The following is an 18,965-nucleotide window of genomic DNA, read 5'->3' as shown; positions in this document are numbered from 1 at the left end:
CAATGCGGGGAGAGTGGGGAGGAGTGGCTCGAACCACCAGCCCTGCAGGCAGGTGACGGGCGGGGCTCGGACCACCAGCCCTGCATGTGGTGGGGGGGCTTGGAGGAGCAGCCTCATGCACAGGGGAGAAGGGGGGGTCAAACCAGCCTCAGGGGGATGGAGAGGATCACAGAGGGATCGCAGGCAGGCAGTTGGGTGCTCAGACCAGGTTGGGGAGTCACAGATGCGTAAGTAGGGGGGATCAGATGGGGGCGGTTCCCACGCAGGCAGCAAGATGGCTCGAGCCAGGCCAAGAGCATTGGGGCTGGGTGATCTCAGGGAGGGCTTAGGCCAGCCTGGGGGTGTCCGATTTTCCCTTTGGGAAAATATGGTCACCCTACCAAAGACCCATAACAAACTGCTAACATAGGGCCAAATACAACTGAACTCATGAGGCGAGGAAGAAGGGGGAGAATGCAAGGGGGAGTGTTTCTTAGGTCTAGACACAGTTTAACACCTTTAAGATGGTTTGAGCTGCTTGCTTGTAACCTAGGCTTTTCCTGCTCCTTCGTGGCAGGTATATTGACAGAGTTTATGGTACTCAAGCCTCTGTTCTATACAATAAATAAAAAACAAGATGTGATTAGCAATTATCTTTGAAAAGTCATGGAAGACGGGAGAAATTCTAGAAAACTGGAAAAGGGCAAATATAGTGCCTATCTATAAAATGAGAAATAAGGACAATCTGGGGAATTACAGACCAGTTAGTTTAACTTCTTTACCCAAAAAGATAATGGAGCAAATAATTAAGCAATCAATTTGCAAACATTTAGAAGATAAGGTGATAAATAACAGTCAGCATGGTTTTGTCAAGAACATATCATGTCAAACCAACCTGACAGCTTTCTTTGACAGGGTAACAAGCCTTGCAGATGAGGGGAAGCAGTAGATGTGGTATATCTTGACTTTGGTAAGGTTTTTGACACTGTCTTGCATGACTTTCTCATAAACGAACTAGGGAAATGCAATCTAGATGGAGCTACCATAAAGTGGATGCATAACTGGTTAGAAAATTGTTCCCAGAGAGTAGTTAACAGTGGTTCACAGTCATGCTGGAAGGGCAAAATGAGTGGGGTCCCGCAGAGATCAGTTCTGGGTCCGGTTCCGTTCAATATCTTCCTCAATGATTTAGATAATGATATAGAGAGTACACTTTTAAAGTTTGTGGACGATACCAAGCTGGGAGGGGTTGCAAGTGCTTTGGAGGATGGATAGGATTAAAATTCAAAATGATCTGGACCGTAACAGGAGTAATGGTCTGAAAGTAAATAGGATGAAATTCAATAAGAACAAATGCAAAGTACTCCACTTAGGAAGGAACAATCAGTTGCACACATACAAAATGGGAAATGACTGCCTAGGAAGAAATACTGCAAAAAGGGATTTGGGAGGTCATAGTGAATCACAAGCTAAATATGAGCCAACAGTGTAACACTGTTGCAAAAAAAAGCAAACATCATTCTGGGATGTATTAGCAGGAGTGTTGTAAGCAAGATACGAGACGTAATTCTTCCACTCTACTCCGCGCTGATTAGGCCTCAGCTGGAGTATTGTGTCTAGTTCTGTGTGCCACATTTCAGGGAAGATGTGGACACATTGGAGAAAGTCCAGAGAAGAGCAATAAAAATGATTAAAGATCTAGAAAACATGACCTAAGAGTGAAGATTGAAAAAACTGTGTTTGTTTAGTATGGAGAAGAGAAGACTGAGAGGGGACATGATAACAGTTTTCAAGGTCCCTTCCAGTTCTATGATTCTATGATAATTTCCCCTAATATATGAAGAAGCCAGTGTTATCTAGGAAGTTTACAAAATCCACCTCTGAAAAAGTAACTTGTATATTTACACTATAGATCATAACTGCTCCAGAGCCAACTGGGCCTTTACATTCACATGTGCAGATAAAACATTACAACCGACAAAAGGCAGAAAACTCCAGAGTTAAGGCTAAAGACCTGCCTTCATCTCAGGGACTGCATTTTCTTTCTGGACCTTACATAGTTCATTCACAGGAGACTCAGAACAGTGGAAGATTGTAAAAGGTGTATCTACAGGCTATCAACATGTACAGATGTTATTTCTGTGGGGGAGGGAAGTAACTGGCTGGTATTTATATATTTTATAGTGGTAAAAACCAGGCCATTTTACTTGAGATGTTACTGTGAAATTTAATTATGGCAGAGTGCCTGAAGCCAGGCTTAAGCACTAATTTATGTTTTTGTACAGCGCTTCTCACAATGGGGTCCTGGGCTTCTAAGTACCACAGTAATACAAATAAATAATAAATAAAGATCTACAGCACAAAATCAGTAGTGCAGAAACAAAAGGAGCTACTCAAGACATGAGACCTGGTTCTGATCTCCATTTCCTTGGTGTCAAATGGGAGTTAGTTCCTCTGAAGCTGGTGGAGTTACACCAGTGCAGCAGCAGCATAAGATCAGATTCAGGTGGATCATTTCAACTTTAAATTTCTGGCTTTTGTAATACCCTTAATACTGGTGCTTTGTGCACAACATTTTAAAAGAAAAAGAACAAGATTAGCTGGATGCCAGAACAGCCACCTGTTAAACTTGAGTTTACTGTTCAAAGCATTTGATTTTAAAAAAAATTCATCGACAATACAGAGATTCCCACTGTAGCTGAGTACATATTTTTAAGTGCCTTATTTGCTCTTACTTCGACAAAACTCTACTGATTTCAGCAAGAATGTTACTTAGGAAGTGTTGAACAGGAAGCTAAACGGGGATTAAGTGCCAGATCTGGTCATCTCTCAATACATTAAAGAGATCCAAAGACTCAAGACATTTAGATGCATGTCAAACCACCGCAGAACAGAAAAGCAAACTTTTTGTTTGCTTTGGCACTGTGAATTCTTTGCAGCTTATCTTTGGTATAACTGGGAAATCCAACAATATATTTTCTAACTCAAAAGATCATTTTCCTATCCTAAAAAGGACAGCTTCTTTTGTAAGTTCACCAGCTGATGATCATTTTTTGGGAAGTATTGCTATACCTAGAGTCTCACTGTAAACAGTAATTTAACCATTTTTTAAAAATCCATCTTTAAGAAAAAACAAGAAATAATTTGGATACTTGGCAAAGAATCTGTTCAATTGCTAAATAACAGTTAAAATATTCTAATGACAAGCAAGGAATGAAATACACTAAGTAAAAAGAACAATGCCTGAAAGTTAGTAATTACAACTTGTTTTAATAGTGGCAATGAGCTCTAAAACATGCTTCCAGAATTAAACATTTCTGCTTGGCCCGACTGCAGAGTGGGAGACCCAGGCCTGGGAATGACCTTAGGTTAAATCACTTTCAGATTTAAGTGGGAGAAGTAAAAGGAAAGGTCCATACCATGTCATCACCCTAGGGAGGAACCAGTTCAGATCCGTATTTAAAGTCCTAAGCCGAGATTTTCAGAAGTAACTGGTGATTTTGGGTGTCTGACTTGACGCACCTTAAAAGAGCCTGATTTTCAGAGGAGGGTGCTTAGCATTTTCTGAATATCAAGATCCTTTAAATTATCTCAATTTGGGCACTGCTGACAATCCTGGCGAGAGAGGTAAGCCAATTTAGCCGCTGGGTTTCTGTTGCAATTTAGAAGTGGTTTTGTGAATTAGTGAGGGATTTCAGATTTAAATGAAGAAAATAATTGCCTTAGAATTACAAGATAAGTAGGTATCTAGGTTTGTTTACCTAAGTAGGTCTTGATTTAATTATTCAGAGTCTCCAGACACTGTTGCTTATGCTCAGGCGCATATGAACTCTTCGGAGTCAGGAAGAAGAACGGGAAAGCCCACACGTGGACACCATAATAAAATGCTTCCACATTGGGTTTATACTGTTGCAACTCCCACTTCAATAGAGTAAGTGAAACCTGGCCCATATACTCTACGTAAAATGGCATAAACAGAGCAAATAGTCATACCTGATTATGCCAAGAGGATCTACATCTTCTTCCTCCTCTTCCTCCTCTTTTTTGGCATCTTGATCTTTTACTAACCCAAATGGAGGGATTATGTCGGATGTTCTCTCGTCTTTGAAGAAATCTAACTCTTCATTTTCTTCATCCTCTTCCTCCTCAGGAACATTTTTACCTTTCAAGTCAATGACACTAGTAGATTTTGTCCCTGCAAAAAACAATAACGCGTGAAGAATTGAGCATGCCAATTTAAACTCACAGCCATACTTTTTTTTTGTCAATTTCTTCCACTTGTTCCCAATAGTTAGGCTTGGAGAATGTGTTTCTACCTTTACAATCAGCTATTGTGAACTATATCCAGCCATCTGGATTGCAGAGTTAGTTCTCTCTATCCACTAACATGCCATTATGCACCTCTAGATCTGAAATATTTGATACTGACTTAACGTATCTGGGATGCTCTCAGGTCAAACCCCATCAGAGAGTGAAAACTAAAAGTACAATCCTGGACTGCATGAAGAATGAAGTTGAGATAAGTATGTGGTGCAATTCTTCAATTCGCGCACACAAAATAAAAATCTAAAATGGGTAGAAGAGACTGTGCCCACTAGAACACAGGTTCCCAAACTCTGGTACACATACCTCTGGGGATACGCAAGACATCTCTGGGAGCACGTGGGAGAAACGGTATAATGGTTGATTTTATTTATTTATTATTTTATTTATTGCATTTTCACAATAGGCTACTCAGACGCAGCTTTAAAACTTTGTGGGAATTTGTTATATATAATATGGTAATTAATTTACTTCAAGATGTACCAATGAGAGCACACGGATACGCAGAGACGCTGACATACACAGCACAAGCTTCCCAAGTCCCATCATTCCTCTGCTGCCAGAAAATATCTGTGAATGCCTCTGGCAAAGTGTTGCATACCCCTCTAGTGCTGGTCCACACAGAGGATAAGGGCCTGCTACTGCTATCAGTTACTCTATTAGCTCAAGTGGCAGATGTCTGTGCAGTGGATGTAAAGGTTCCAACTCTTCTGATAATCCAAATGGGTGTCAATCTGATGCCAGTTTGCATTTTAAAAAAACCTAGAAAATTACACACAAAAATACTGTGTTATAAGATTATTAAGGTTGCAATGTCAAATGCCAGAATTAAGATTACCTATGCAACTCCTTATGAGTATGCATTATGATACAGGCTTTAATTATTTGGTCACATCCTATTTTTTCCACAAGATCCTTTGCTTCATTCATTTAGTGAGCAGCTATTCAATATTGTCTTTCCTCCTCATTGTTCAGTGTGTATTCCCAGACCTTATTTACTGCACACTGTTCAAATCCTACCATGAAGATAGAATTATTAATTTCCTCATGGGCTTTTCTATGGCATTTATCGCTGTAGAATCCATGTGCTTCAAAAACATTAATTAATTGATTTTCACCACACCTCTGCGAGGAAAGTGGGTGTATTATCCTCCGTTTACAGATGGGGAACTGAGACACAGAGAGATCAGAGTCAAAGGCATTCACTAATATTGGATGCCCAAGCTGAGATGCCTAGGACTTGGTTTTTCAGAGCATTATACAGCACTTTATATGTTCATGGCACAGCTCCCATTGACTTCAGTTGCAGCTGTGAGTGCTCTGCATTTCTGCAAATCAGACCCCAGTATCTCAAGTCAGGCATCCAGAAAATGAGCACACAATTAGTGACCACTTGTGAAAAGACTGCTTTAAGTGGCTTGCCCAGATCACACAGGAAACCTGCGGCAGGGGCAGAAGCAAAATCCAATTCTCCAGGGCAGCATTCAACTGCCTGAATCATGAGACCATCCTTTCTTTTCCTGCAGTCCCCTGCTTCTTCCACTACACATCTTCCAACATCAGCAACAAATAAAGCAAGATCTATAGACAATAGCTTCCTTCGATACACAGCCCTCATTCATCTCCAGAGCAGGTCCATCCTGTGCAATGAGGCAAGGAAAAAATAGCATGTGATCATGTCATTAAAGATTGTACCATAATGCATACGCACAAGGAGGGCTGAATTAAGGTTCCACAGCAGACCTTAATTCTAGTATTTCCTAACTTTTGAGTGCTTGACTTAATATCGTTTTAAAAGGTTTGTGTGTGTGTGTGTATTGTGTGCGCGCAATGTAATTATTTTAGTTACCTAAGAATTCCAGTAATTCAGGACTTGTTGCTAGTTCCAAATCTTTGGCGATGAGCCTCATGATGTCATTGAATACCACTCTTCGTTCTCGGATATCAGATTCCCCGACAAACAGAGCTTTCCTGGGTAATGGTGGAAGAGATGCCTGTGGGTAGTGGGCAATCAGCTTTTGGTAAAACTCGTCAATCTCACTGTACTTCTTAGAGACCTGTAATGTAATATGCATGTTGGATTAGTTTATGAACAGATCGCAAACATGTAGGGAGTTCTGCTCCATGAAACATTTCTCCTGGATGCCTCAGTGTAAAATATGCAGTACCAAAAAGCTTTCCATCTGGCCTGGTGTCAGCTTGTCATCTTTGTAGTTCACCACATAGCATTACTGTGATCCCCTACTGTAATGAAATAAAAATCCAGCACAGTATTCAGTCAGACAGCCTGGGCATCAGCTAGTTGCACACATCGAAAATCAGAACTCGAGATATTCTTCTTTGAAAGTACTGGCCCCTAACATTCAGCTACAAACCGATTCTTTGCTGCCTTCCCTGAGAAAGGTCAGGAAGTAGGAACCTCTCTAAGCTAGTATTTTAATGGAAAAAGCTGCAGGATCTTATTCCCAGTTTGCTGCTTCTCTTTAAGCAGGGGCGGCTCCAGGCCCCAGCATGCCAAGCACGTGCTTGGGGCGGCAAGCCGGGGGGGGGGGGCGCTCTGCCGATGCTGCGAGGGCAGCAGGCAGGCTGCACTCAGCGGCTTGCCTGCGGAGGGTCCACTGGTCCCGCGACTTTGGCAGATCTTCCACAGGAGGGTCCGCCGAAGCCACGGGACCAGCAGACCATCCGCAGGCAAGCTGTGCTTGGGGTGGCAGAATTCCTAGAGCCGCCCATCTTTAAGGCAGATTTGGCAGGTAGCTGCTCTGCGCTGTTGGTGCCTGAATGTCTGCCGCATTTGCTAATGTACCTGATAACCAGCACAGAACCTCAGGACTTGTCATTACCTCTACTGGGAAGCAATGACTCTGAAAAAAGATTTGGGGGTCATCAACTGAACATGAGCTCCCAGTACGACGCTATGGACAAAATGTCTAATGCAATCCTGGAATACATAAGTAGGAATCACCAAGTTGAAGCAGAGAGGTTACTTTACATCTATATTTGGCACTGATGTGACCACTGCTGCTGGAACACTGTGCCCAGTTCTGGTGCTCACAATTCAAGAAGGATGTTGATAAATTAGAGAGAGTTCAAAGAAGAGCCACAAGAACAATAAAAGGATTAGAAAACATGTCTTATAGTGACAGACTCAAAGAGCTCAATCTATTTAGCATAACAAAACAGAAGATTAAGGAGTCCCTTGATTACAGTCTGTAAGTATCTACATGAGGAACAAATATTTAATAATGGGCTCCTCAATCTAGCAAAGAAAGGTTTAAACATGATGCAATGACTGGAAGTTGAAGCCAGACAAATTCTGACTGAAAATAAGATGTAATTTTTTAACAGTGGGAGTAACTGACCATTGGAACAATTTACCAAGGGTCGTGGTGGATTCTCCATCACTGACAATTTTTAAATCAAGACAGGATGTTTTTCTAAAAAATCTGCTCTAGGAATTATTTGAGGGAAGTTCTATGGCCTGTGCTACAAAGGAGGTCAGACTAGATGATCACCATGGTCCATTTTGGCCTTAGAATCTATGAGTCTCTTAAGTACCTACATAGGGAGAAGATCTCAGATGGTAGAGGGCTCTTCAGTTTAGCAGAAAAGGCATCACAAGAACCAATGCTTGGAAGTTGGACTAGAAATATGGCATATATTTTTACAGTGGTGGTAATTAATGACTGGAACAACTTACCTAGTGATCTGATGGATTCTTCATCATTTGACGTGTTTAATTCAAGACAAGATGTCTTTCTAAAATATATACTCTAATTCAAAGAGAAATTATGGGCTTGATGCAGGAATGAATGGGTAAATGGTTATGCAGGAGGCCAGAGTAGACGATTATAATGGCCCCATTTGGCCTTAAAAAAAAAATAAACCATGAATCGATGCAAATAGATGCAATTAGAGAGTTTGAAGTAAGTAAAAAAAGTAATGCTGTACTTGTCTAGCAATTATTCACCAGCTCCTCCTCTGCAGTCCAACCCCTTTGCACCTCATTCGCCTGCAATTTATTATTAGTTCTACACCCATGTAACTCCAATGACTTCAAAGGACTGACTCTCAATTTTCATTGGAATAAATGAGAGGAGAATCAGACTCCATGCCTCAGGGTACAGGAAGGAGAATGAAACATTTGTAACTGGCACCAGGATAAAAGAAAGTCCGCAGAACCGAAACACAGAAGCAGAAAGGAACCAAAACTGAGATTTACCAAGGACACTTGTGTAATAACAACCTCAGGTTAATATTATGCTGAAGCTTGGAACAATCATCCAGCAGGATGGTGAGTTTAAAAAGTTTTATATTATTATTTAAATAGTGCTCAAAAATGTGCTTCGTGCTGAATAATTAAACCCTACTAGTCCTACCCCAAAGAACATGTAATCTAAATAAGACAAGAAGAGTTGACAGAATACACCAGGAAGCCCGGAGAAGTGATTGACTAGGATTTTAGACTCACTTCCTATGAGCACTGCAGGGACAGGTCTGTAGATGGGATCTAAATGCACATGAGCACCCAGGTAGTAGAGGTACTAAGAATATATGGATACTCCTTTCGATAAACATAAGAACATAACATAAGTCATCTCTCTCCTGCCATCCATCTCCACCCTCTTGCAGACAGAGGGTAAGGACACCATTATTTACCCACCGTGGCTAATAGCCATTAATGGACTTAACCTCCATGAATTTATCCAGTTCTCTTTTAAACGCTGTTATAGTCCCAGCCTTCACAACCTCCTCAGGTAAGGAGTTCCACAAGTTGACTGTGCGCTGTGTGAAGAAGAACTTCCTTTTATTTGTTTTAAACCTGCTACCTATTAATTTCATTTGGTGACCCCTAGTTCTTATATTATGGGAATAAGTAATTAACTTTTCCTTATCCACTTTCTCCACATCACTCATGATTTTATATACCTCTATCATATCCCCCCTTAGTCTCCTCTTTTCCAAGCTGAAAAGTCCTAGCCTCTTTAATCTCTCCTCATATGGGACCCTCTCCAAATGTCTAATCATTTTAGGTGCCCTTCTCTGAACCTTTTCTAGTGCCAGTATATCTTTTTTTGAGATGAGGCGACCACATCTGTATGCAGTACTCAAGATGTGGGCGTACTATCAATTTATATAAGGGCAATAAACAGCATCAACAGAGAAGTGAAAAGAAGAAGGAATGACCACACTGGTATTCTGGAATCACTACACATTAATCCTTAGCTAAGTGCCTAGGGTGATCAGATGTCCCAATCTTGGGGTCTTTTTCTTTATAGGCTCCTATTACCCCTCACCCCTGTCCTGATTTTTCACACTTGGTGTCTGGTCACCCTGTAAGTGCCACAAGCATACAGGAGAGGGTTTCGTACCAGAATCCCTTCCAAAATCATGTGAGTGTGAGAGAGAGGCCTGGTCTACACTTAAAATTTATACTGGCAAAGTTATGTCAGTCAGAGGGTATGTAGAAAACCGCACCCTGTAGCTGACATCTGCTATGCTGACAAAAAACCCAGAGTAGATGCAGCTACGCCAACAGAGGAGGGTGCCTATCAGCTGCTTGGGGAGGTGGTGTTCCTATTGTAAACTCTATGGCCTGAAACCTATGACAGAAGGGAGGTAATTGTGTGAGCTCTCTGATGCCATCTGCTGGAGAGCAAGGGGAGCTCACTGAGTGACGAAGACTAAAGGTCAACCTGGTCAAGAAACCGGCAAGGCCATGCTGAGGAGCATCAGTGTCATGGACATCAGCGATGGCCCTTTGTACTCCGTAGCTGAGTAGTGTGAACCATTATTGACCAAAAGTAGCCATACTCAGCTTGTTAATGTCCACCTGAACACTGCAATGTAGTGCATCACTGGAAACCTCAGGTAGACTCAACACCATTGCTGCTAGTGCTGTCGCACATTGCTCCCCCAATCATTCACCGCAGTGCCACAACCCTTTGAGAATTCCAATGGATCATGGAAAATTAATGTCTTCTCATCCACTGGGACCTTAACAATATCCCTCACCACCTCTTGAAGTCACATAAGCCCTTTTGGACCCATGCATTTAACCTTCAACAATGCAACTTCAACCCTGATGACACCTGGAAAGCCGAATGAAGTTCCCAAGATGTCACAAATAAACACCTCGTGAAAGACCCGGTGCGGAAGATCCCCGGCTTCGGTCTCCCATGAAACTCTTGGGTAACCCTAAACCATATCCACACAAACCATGGCAGATATGGATACTTGCTGCACAAATGGAAAATTAAAGACTCTCCAGCATGTAACTGTGGTCACACAGAACAGACCATGGAATATACAACAACTCAATACCCACAAATACGAAGGAGGCATCACAGCAATACACTCTGCTACTACAGACACCATTATCTGGCTTAACTATCTTAATGTAAAACTATAGTTGTTGCTCTACATTTACTTCAGCCAGAAAAAGAAGACGACTGAGTGAGGCAATACCTCATCTGCTGGACAGCAAGGGGTGTCAATTGAGACAGTATCTCATTTACATACAAACAGGTAGTTTGGGGAGACAAGGGTATAATTTGACCCAAGTTTTGTACCTGGGGCCCATAATTTTTCAGATTGCCCTGTTGGGACCCCACCTGCACAAAGCCTGGACAATGACTGGGTAGGAATCACCCTGATTAAACTAATGTTTGCTGGGGTAGGGTAAGAGGCCAGGGACAGACAGACCCAGGGGATAGAAGTACAAAGGCTGGACTTGTTGTGCTGGGAACACCTTGTTAGGTGGTAGGAACTCTGATGGATTCTTAAAACCACTGAAACCCTTGTAACTGAAATTGCTGTGCTAAGACCTGTCATTACCTTACATGAGCAGAGCTCACCAAAGGTTCCTACCAGTGGCAAGCAGAGGCCAGAGCCCAGCCGCAGTTCTGGTCATCTGAGAAGCAGACAAAGCAAAGTTGGAGTTGGGCCCAGCCATAGCACCCAGTAGGCAAAGAAAAGCAGCAGTTGGTTTCACCCACAGGTCACAGCTTCTAGCAACAGAGTGAGAGCAACAGAGTGCACTAAAGTGAGAGCAGAGGAATTTGTAGCAACAATCTGTGAGATCTGCCTGTCCTAGGTGCTGAAATCAATAAAGCGGGAGGGGTGGTGGAGCCCCAGAGCTGCCTACAAAACAGGGATTCTGATTTTCCTGAACTCTTGGAATCACAGACTGTAAGGGTGGAAGCTGGGGAACCACAAACTGGGAGTGGGAGGCTGGAAGGCAGAACAAACTGCATCAGTCATTCAGGGTCCAACTGTCTGTGACTGTGACCTATGAACCCTGGGGTAAACGGTGATGGAAGATGTGAAATTGTAAATATTTGTCCCAGTCAATCTGACCTTTCCCTTTTTCCCTCCACACCCTCCCCTCCCACATACCCTGCCCCGCAATGAAGTTTATTTGTTTAAACATCTGTGCTTGCAAGCGGGTACAGATTTGCCTAGCAAAGAGACTCAGAATGGTTATAGGTAGTGATCACTTGGTGGACGTTCGAGCCAAAAATTAAGAAACTGCAGAGAATCCCCTAAAATAAGGACCCGTCCCTTGTTGCTGCCTAAGGCCCTTGGTAGAAGGGTTACACTTTACCGGCAGAACTCCTCCTTCTGTTGGCATATGTTGCATCTACACTGGGGACTGTGACATAGGCTCTGCAGTGTAGACATAGCCAGAGTAGGGACAGAAGTTTCCTTGTTTCTTCTCCAAAAGAACAGATATTACTCTTCAATGATGTGCACAATATGTCAAATGTAGAATTAATTGTAATAAGTAGCTGCTCTTTCATATTAGTTTAATAAATTAACTTGCTAATTCATAGAACTACCCCCCGCCCAAATATTATACTCAAATTCAAAACTGAGCACTGGGATGAGACAAAAAAACAACTTAAATATTACTTTTTTTTCTCTTCACCCCAGACAATGTTAATCTTCCAATGCAAACCAAACGTACATATTTTTCATAAATCTCAATTTGTGTTTAATTACACTATTGAATTTAAAGAAAATGTGCACCCTTGTACACTATTACTAATTAAACCACTGAAAATCCCCTGGACTTCCCACAACAACCAACCATAAGTGCAATACAGCACACAGAATGTACTAAATACTCTATCACAAGCATATTAATTTGCTACCTGAAAGTCTGCATGTTACTACACCATGCAAAATAATCTGAGACAGTGCTTAAGTGCCCTCTGCTGGAATAGTCTAATATCTAAAATATCTTTTTTTATTCTAGCAAATAAATAAAAATCAATATTATTAATCTGTAATATGTGGTTCAAATGATTTTCTCCTATTACCTATGATTCTTCTAGGCCCCGATTCTGCAAACACTTATACACGTGCTTAACTTTATTCATGCGAGTAGTATCCTTTCGCAGATGCCAGTTTACACCATCTGAGAATAATTGGCTTAAACGTATTTGCATGACAGAGGTCCTATTTACAACATTCATTTTGAAAAGACAGCATGCACTTTAGGAGGAAGGATTTTGTTGCTAGAAACATATAAATAAATGTATCAGGAATAAAAGCATGCTGAAATAGTTGGAAGAGTAAGAAAACTGCCCGGAAGTTCAAAGTGGAGACTGAAACTTTGGCTCCAACCCTACAACTGATACACATGAGGAATCCCAGTGAAGTCATCAAGATGTATGTGAAGTTAAGTACCACCCCCCCCCCGTTCCCCGCTACTGTGACAAGCTAATTTAAAGAGCCCGTGTAGGCAGTTAATTGAATAAGGTGCATTTGGGCCTGATAAAAGGCCTTCAGGGCTCAGTTTCAGGGAAGTGTTCTCAGAAAAACCACCTCTCCAAAACAGAGGAACTTCCAGAGACCACAGGCCACCAGGAGGGGGGCTGTGCAACCCTGAGCCCAAAAGGGAGAGACTTCTGGCCAGAGAGCCCAGGACTGAAACTACAAGCCCCAAGAAGGAGGAGGGCTGGGCAGCCCGATCCCACAGGGAGAGACCTTATTTCAAGGTTATTTGGCTTTAATAAAGTAGTACCCCAGTCAGGGGAATTTTGTCTTGCATCCCCCTTTGGGCTGTGTGGAGTTGTTAAAGGGCCCTGGAGCAGGGAGTGCCTGCAGGGCCTCATTAGGTCAGCAGAGGGCACTATAGGACAAGCACACACCACAACAAAGCCCTTGTCCCAAACTCATGCTCTTGTGGTTTTAGTTCACAAGGATTTCAGTGAGCAGAAGACATGGTGTATCCTTAACCCACTGCCTGACAGCTTTCTGAGTACTACTCTTCATTTTATAGTATTTTATAGTATGCACATTTGAACTGTGTTTTCCATTTTTAAAAAGCACTTCTTCATACCACAGGAAAATGGACGCCTGGGATTGTGGCCTTTGAATTGAAACAACTGCAGGCTTTGAAAGGACACAAGAGAAAACAAACAAATAATCGCTTTTTACAGAGATTTCAATCCCAGTTTGCAAAATCAAGCACTCAAAAGAGAAGAAGTTAAGATATAATTAAGGTTCTCTCTGCAATCTTGTGCCTCGGTATTATCATATGCTATATTTTCCACCCTGCCTCATTAAGTGCAAATAGGAATAGGCTCAATATTTCTTTTCAGCAACATGTGGCCCCACGTCTTATTTACTGCACACCAACCAACTGCTGCAGTGAGTGTGGAATTGTTTTATTACTCTGTGACATTATTAATATAATCTGGGACCATATAGAACATGGTTGCAACCAAGGTCCTGTAGTGGCACCAAATCTTATGTAAAGGGGGTCATATGAGGGGTCTAAGACCAGGTTATGGGTTGTTGGTTATGATTATGCTGTCTGTGTGCATGTGTCATTTTTTAGTTTAAGTTAGGAATATTGGCTCTATACTGTCTGTACTTCAGACTTATGCTCTGCTTCTGAGTGATAGCCAAGACAAGTTGGTGTTAGCTCTGCCTAGCCTGCTTGATGGCCTATTAAGGGCCATCAGTTATACAATTGACCCGCTGAGAGAAGGCAGATACGCCTGGTAACTCAGCAAATTATGCAGGGACTTGCCCATGTGACTCCAGACTCCATTGAACAAAGAGGTGTTCTTACACCTGGAAAAGACTATAAAAGGCTGATGCCTGATCTCCATCTTGTGTTCAATCCTGCGTCATATCTCTGGAGGGACTTTGTTACAAAGAAGCTCTACACAAAGGACTGAATGACCCATCCCAGCTGTGGATGTATTCCAGAGACTTGATTTGAACCTGCAGTTTACTCCATCACTGCTACAAGCATGAATCAAGAACTTTGCCATTACTGTATGTAATTGATTCCATTTAACCAACAGTAACTCTCATCTATATCTTTTTCCTTTTATGAATAAACCTTTAGATTTTAGATTCTAAAGGACTGGCAACAGCCTGATTTGTGGGTAAGATCTGATTTGTATATTGACCTGGGTCTAGGGCTTGATTCTTTGGGATCGAGAAAACCCTTTTTTTCTTTATTGGGGTGTTGGTTTTCATAACTATTCATCCCCAAGACGAGTGGCACTGGTGGTGATACTGGGAAACTGGAGTGTCTAAGGGAATTGCTTGTGTGACTTGTGGTTAGCCAGTGGGGTGAGACCAAAGTCCTCTTTGTGTGGCTGGTTTGGTTTGCCTTAAAGGTGGAAAAACCCCAGCCTTGGGCTGTAACTGCGCTGTTTTAAGTGATTTGTCCTGAATTGGCACTCTCAGTTGGGTCCTGCCAGAACCACATCGTCACATACCCCATGGGCATTTCAGCTGCATTTATCACCTAGTATTTGAGTGCTCCACAAACGATGAATTTATCTTCACAACATCTCTCTAAAGTGGGGAAATATCCCCCATTCACAGATGGGATATCAAGTCACAAGGAGATTTTAGGCCAAAATTTGCATGCATGCACAGATAAAATATACATACAGAGAGAGAGACAGAGAACGATTAGTGCAGGGGCATGCGTGCCAAAGGTGGCACGTGAGCTGATTTTCAGTGGCATTCACACTGCCTGGGTCCTGACCATTGGTCCAGGGGGGCTCTGCATTTTAATTTAATTTTAAATTAAGCTTCTTAAATATTTTTAAAACCTTATTTACTTTACATACCACAATAGTTTAGTTATAGAAAGAGACTGTCTAAAACCATTAAAATGTATGATTGGCTCGCAAAACCTTAAATTAGAGTGAATGAATGAAGACTCGGCCACCGCTTCTGAAAGGTTGCTGAGCCCTGTATTAGTGTGTGTGATGCATACATAATAAAGCTGCATTTTGTGTGTAAGAGAACAAGACAGTAAGGGCAGGGTTATTTTAGCATTTAATAAACTTCATCAGCAAATTAAATTGCGAACCAATAAGTAATTATACTGAGTATTAAGCTGATACATAACACAAAACGTCAATGGCTGGGTGTGTTCTAAAAAGAGAGTGGGCAGTGGAGGACTTACTTCTGGAAAGACAAGGAGTGAGCAGTAGAAACGCATTTGAGATAAGAGAAGCCGGTGTAACTCCGCCACAGAAAATGGCAGTTTGTGTGCAATAATTAAGCTTTACCTTCTCAATAGCAGCTATGATTCAGTTTTAAAAATAAAGCAACTCCATTGTTTCTATATACCGAGAACATTCCAAACTTTAAAAGAAAACATAGCCGAGTTTTTCTTTAGTTTAGCAAGTGTGACCCCAAGGTTAATGCTTATCTACAGCCCACACTACAATCTGGAGTGCTTTACAAACGGAAGTGTTTAAATAACTTTAGATTCACCAAACTCTGATTTGAAGACTCATCTTGGAAGCGAACTGCTCGTGCTGATACTCAATATGAACATTGGATTTTAAATTTACTGATACCAAATGCTATGCAAACACATGCAAACTGTAGGTTAATAGGTAAAACTATACTGTTCAAATCAAAGAAATGGTCGGGCTAGAGTATTTCACATTTGTAAGTGAAATAGGTCTTCCTTGTTAAACTAGTTTTGATCATACGCACACAATATATCTTGTAGAACAAGTCAATAAAAAGCTGTTATCCCACTGTTACAGTTCAGGGCATCTGCACCAATCCCTCTGTGGTCCTCTGAAGGACCCACTCTAGGCTGACTGCTCCTATCTTGATCAGAGACCCGCGTATCTCTCCCTCTCAACCATAGGTTTTACAAGGCTGCACAGTTCCCTGCCTACAATGTGATATTCCCAGCAAGCCAGACTGTCTAAACAGGCCAATGTCTGCGCTTTGCTTTCTCTTCAAAGCAGTGTACTTCCTGCAGTTAGAGTTCTTTCTAAGCAAGCACATTTATTGTTAAGGTGAAAGCATTACCGAGAAAACATATTAAAAACAATAAAAGAACCTACACACATGCTAAAAAGCTTATCAGAGGTCATCCCAACTCCTGCCTTGGGCTCTGGTAGATATCTTTCCTTCAAAATCCACAACTGGGTGATAAGTTCATAACTGTCTCAGATTCAGAACCAGAACTACCATGAATAGTTCAGTCTTTCATTTATGTAGCTTAGGCCTTTGATCTTGCCCTCATGGAGCTGTGATCAGAAGATAACAGCCTCCTCCCCATAATGTAGCTTCAAAAGGCTGGGGTTTTGCATAATCAGAGGAGGGGAATTTGCATTCATCTCCCCCTAGATATTCCCCAGGAAAAACACTTAATTTTTGTTCCAAAAGTCCATTCTTGTCTGGCACATTATTCCATATAGAACCTCAGGTCTCACATCTCTCCCTTTGAGAGGTTACATACAATCTTGGCCCACAATAATACATAAGACATTCATTTACTACAATGGACGCCAAAGATACTTATATTTAATTCAATATGATCTCCCAAGGATATGACGGAAAACTGACATCTCTGTTACGCATGCCACTGCCACCTCCACCCCTTTGCCCATTCCATCGCTAAAAAAAAAAATCACAACCATCCACTATCTCTTCATATTTCCCTTCCTCCAGCTCCTGGTTCTCACAGAGACCTGCATCCTTCCTTCTGACACTGCAGCTGCACTCTCTTATAGAGGCCTCTTCTTTTCTCACAGGCCCCACTTTACATCAGATGGTGGTGGGAAAGTAGGGCTTCTCCTCTCCTGTTCCTGCTGCTTCCAAACTTCCCTATTCCCCTTTCTCACTGTTCCTCCTCCCCTCCATGTCATTGTCATCTACCATTGCCCAACTCCTCCCCATCAGCCTTCTTCTCTGATTTTGATTCCTTGCTCTCTCTCTCTCTCCCTCTCCTCACAATCTCCCATACTCATCCTTGGTGACTTCAACCCCATGCTGATGAGCCATCCAACCCCCTAGCTGTATGTTTCCTCGCCCACCCCTCTTAATTTGACCTGTAGTTCTTGTTCAGCTCTCTCACTCACAAAAAGGGCTCTTCACTCAACATAGTCTTTACCAGTCTCTGTCCTCTTTTGCTAAGGTTCACCTCTCTGACCATCACCTAATCTCTTTCAACATCTCCCATCAGCCTCTTCCCTCACGCCCTGCCACTCAGCCTTTCTGTGCCTTCCAGTCTATCAGTGTTGATGACTTCTCATTTGCTCTCAGCCCTCCCTAGTCTCTTCCACTGATATTGTTATTGATTCTCTCCATGCTTCACTCTCCTCCACCCTTGAGTCTTTTCTCTCTCTCTCCCATTGCAAGTGTAACCCACACACCTCCTGGGTATGGTGTTCTGTCCCCTTTAATGGCACCAAGACCACTTAGAGAGAGAGATTAATGAGTCTGCTCTACAGCCTTTGCTAACAGTTATATGACTTTTAGCTCATGCAGTAGAATCATAGAATTACAGAAGATTAGGATTGAAAGAGGCCTCAGGAGGTCAATGTAGTCCAACCCCCTGCTCAAAGCAGGCCCAATCCCAAAGAAATCATTCCAGGCAGGGCTTTGTCAAGCTAGACTTTAAAAACTTCTAAGGATGGAGATTGCACCACCTCCCTAGGTAACCCATTCCAGTGCTTCACCACCCTCCTAATGAAATAGTGTTTCCTAAAATCCAACCTAGAACTCTCCCGCTGCAAACTGAAACCATTGCTCCTTGTTCTGTCATCTGCCACCACTGAGAACAGCCGAGCTCCATCCTCTTTGGAACCCCACTTCAGGTAGTTTAAGGCTGCTATTAAATCCCCCCTCACTTTTCTCTTCTGCAGATTAAACAAGTTCCCTCAGCCTCTCCTCGTAAATCATGTGCCCCAACCCCCTGATCAATTTTGTTGTCCTTCATTGGACTTTCCAATTTGTCCACATCCTTTCTGTAGTGGGGAGCCCAAAGATAGATGCAATACTCCAGATGTGACCTCACCAGTGCTGAATAGAGGGGAATAATCACTTCCCTCAATCCGCTGGCAATGCTCCTACTAATGCAGCCCAATATGCCATTAGCCTTCTAGGCAACAAGGGCATACTGCTGAGTCAAACCTACCTCCTCATCCACTGTAATCCCCAGGTCACTTTCTGCAGAACTGCTGCTTAGCCAGTCAGTCCCCAGCCTGTAGCAGTGCATGGGATTCTTTTGTCAGAAGTGCAAGATTCTGCACTTGTCCTTGTTGAACCTCATCAGATTTTTTTTGACCCAATCCTCCAATCTGTCTAGATCACTCTGGACCCTATCCCTACCCTCTAGCATAGCTACCTCTCCGCTCAGCCTAGTGTCA

At 42.3% G+C, this 18,965-nt stretch overlaps 1 protein-coding gene across 1 annotated transcript in view; it reads right to left on the bottom strand.

The window, feature by feature from the left end:
* The window catches only part of HS1BP3 (HCLS1 binding protein 3), a 77,883-nt gene that overhangs the window by 46,688 nt on the left and 12,230 nt on the right, over positions 1-18,965 (bottom strand). The window contains exons 3-4 of the mRNA XM_032770046.2: positions 6,152-6,359; positions 3,973-4,174 (exon numbers count right to left, since the gene is read on the bottom strand). Coding sequence (XP_032625937.1) covers positions 3,973-4,174; positions 6,152-6,359 — 410 coding nt within the window. The remainder of the gene's footprint in view (positions 1-3,972; positions 4,175-6,151; positions 6,360-18,965) is intronic.

The sequence above is a fragment of the Chelonoidis abingdonii genome, chromosome 3 (assembly GCF_003597395.2).
Source record: "Chelonoidis abingdonii isolate Lonesome George chromosome 3, CheloAbing_2.0, whole genome shotgun sequence".
Taxonomy (NCBI): Eukaryota; Metazoa; Chordata; order Testudines; family Testudinidae; genus Chelonoidis; species Chelonoidis abingdonii.
This window is presented reverse-complemented; position numbering and strand designations above follow the sequence as displayed.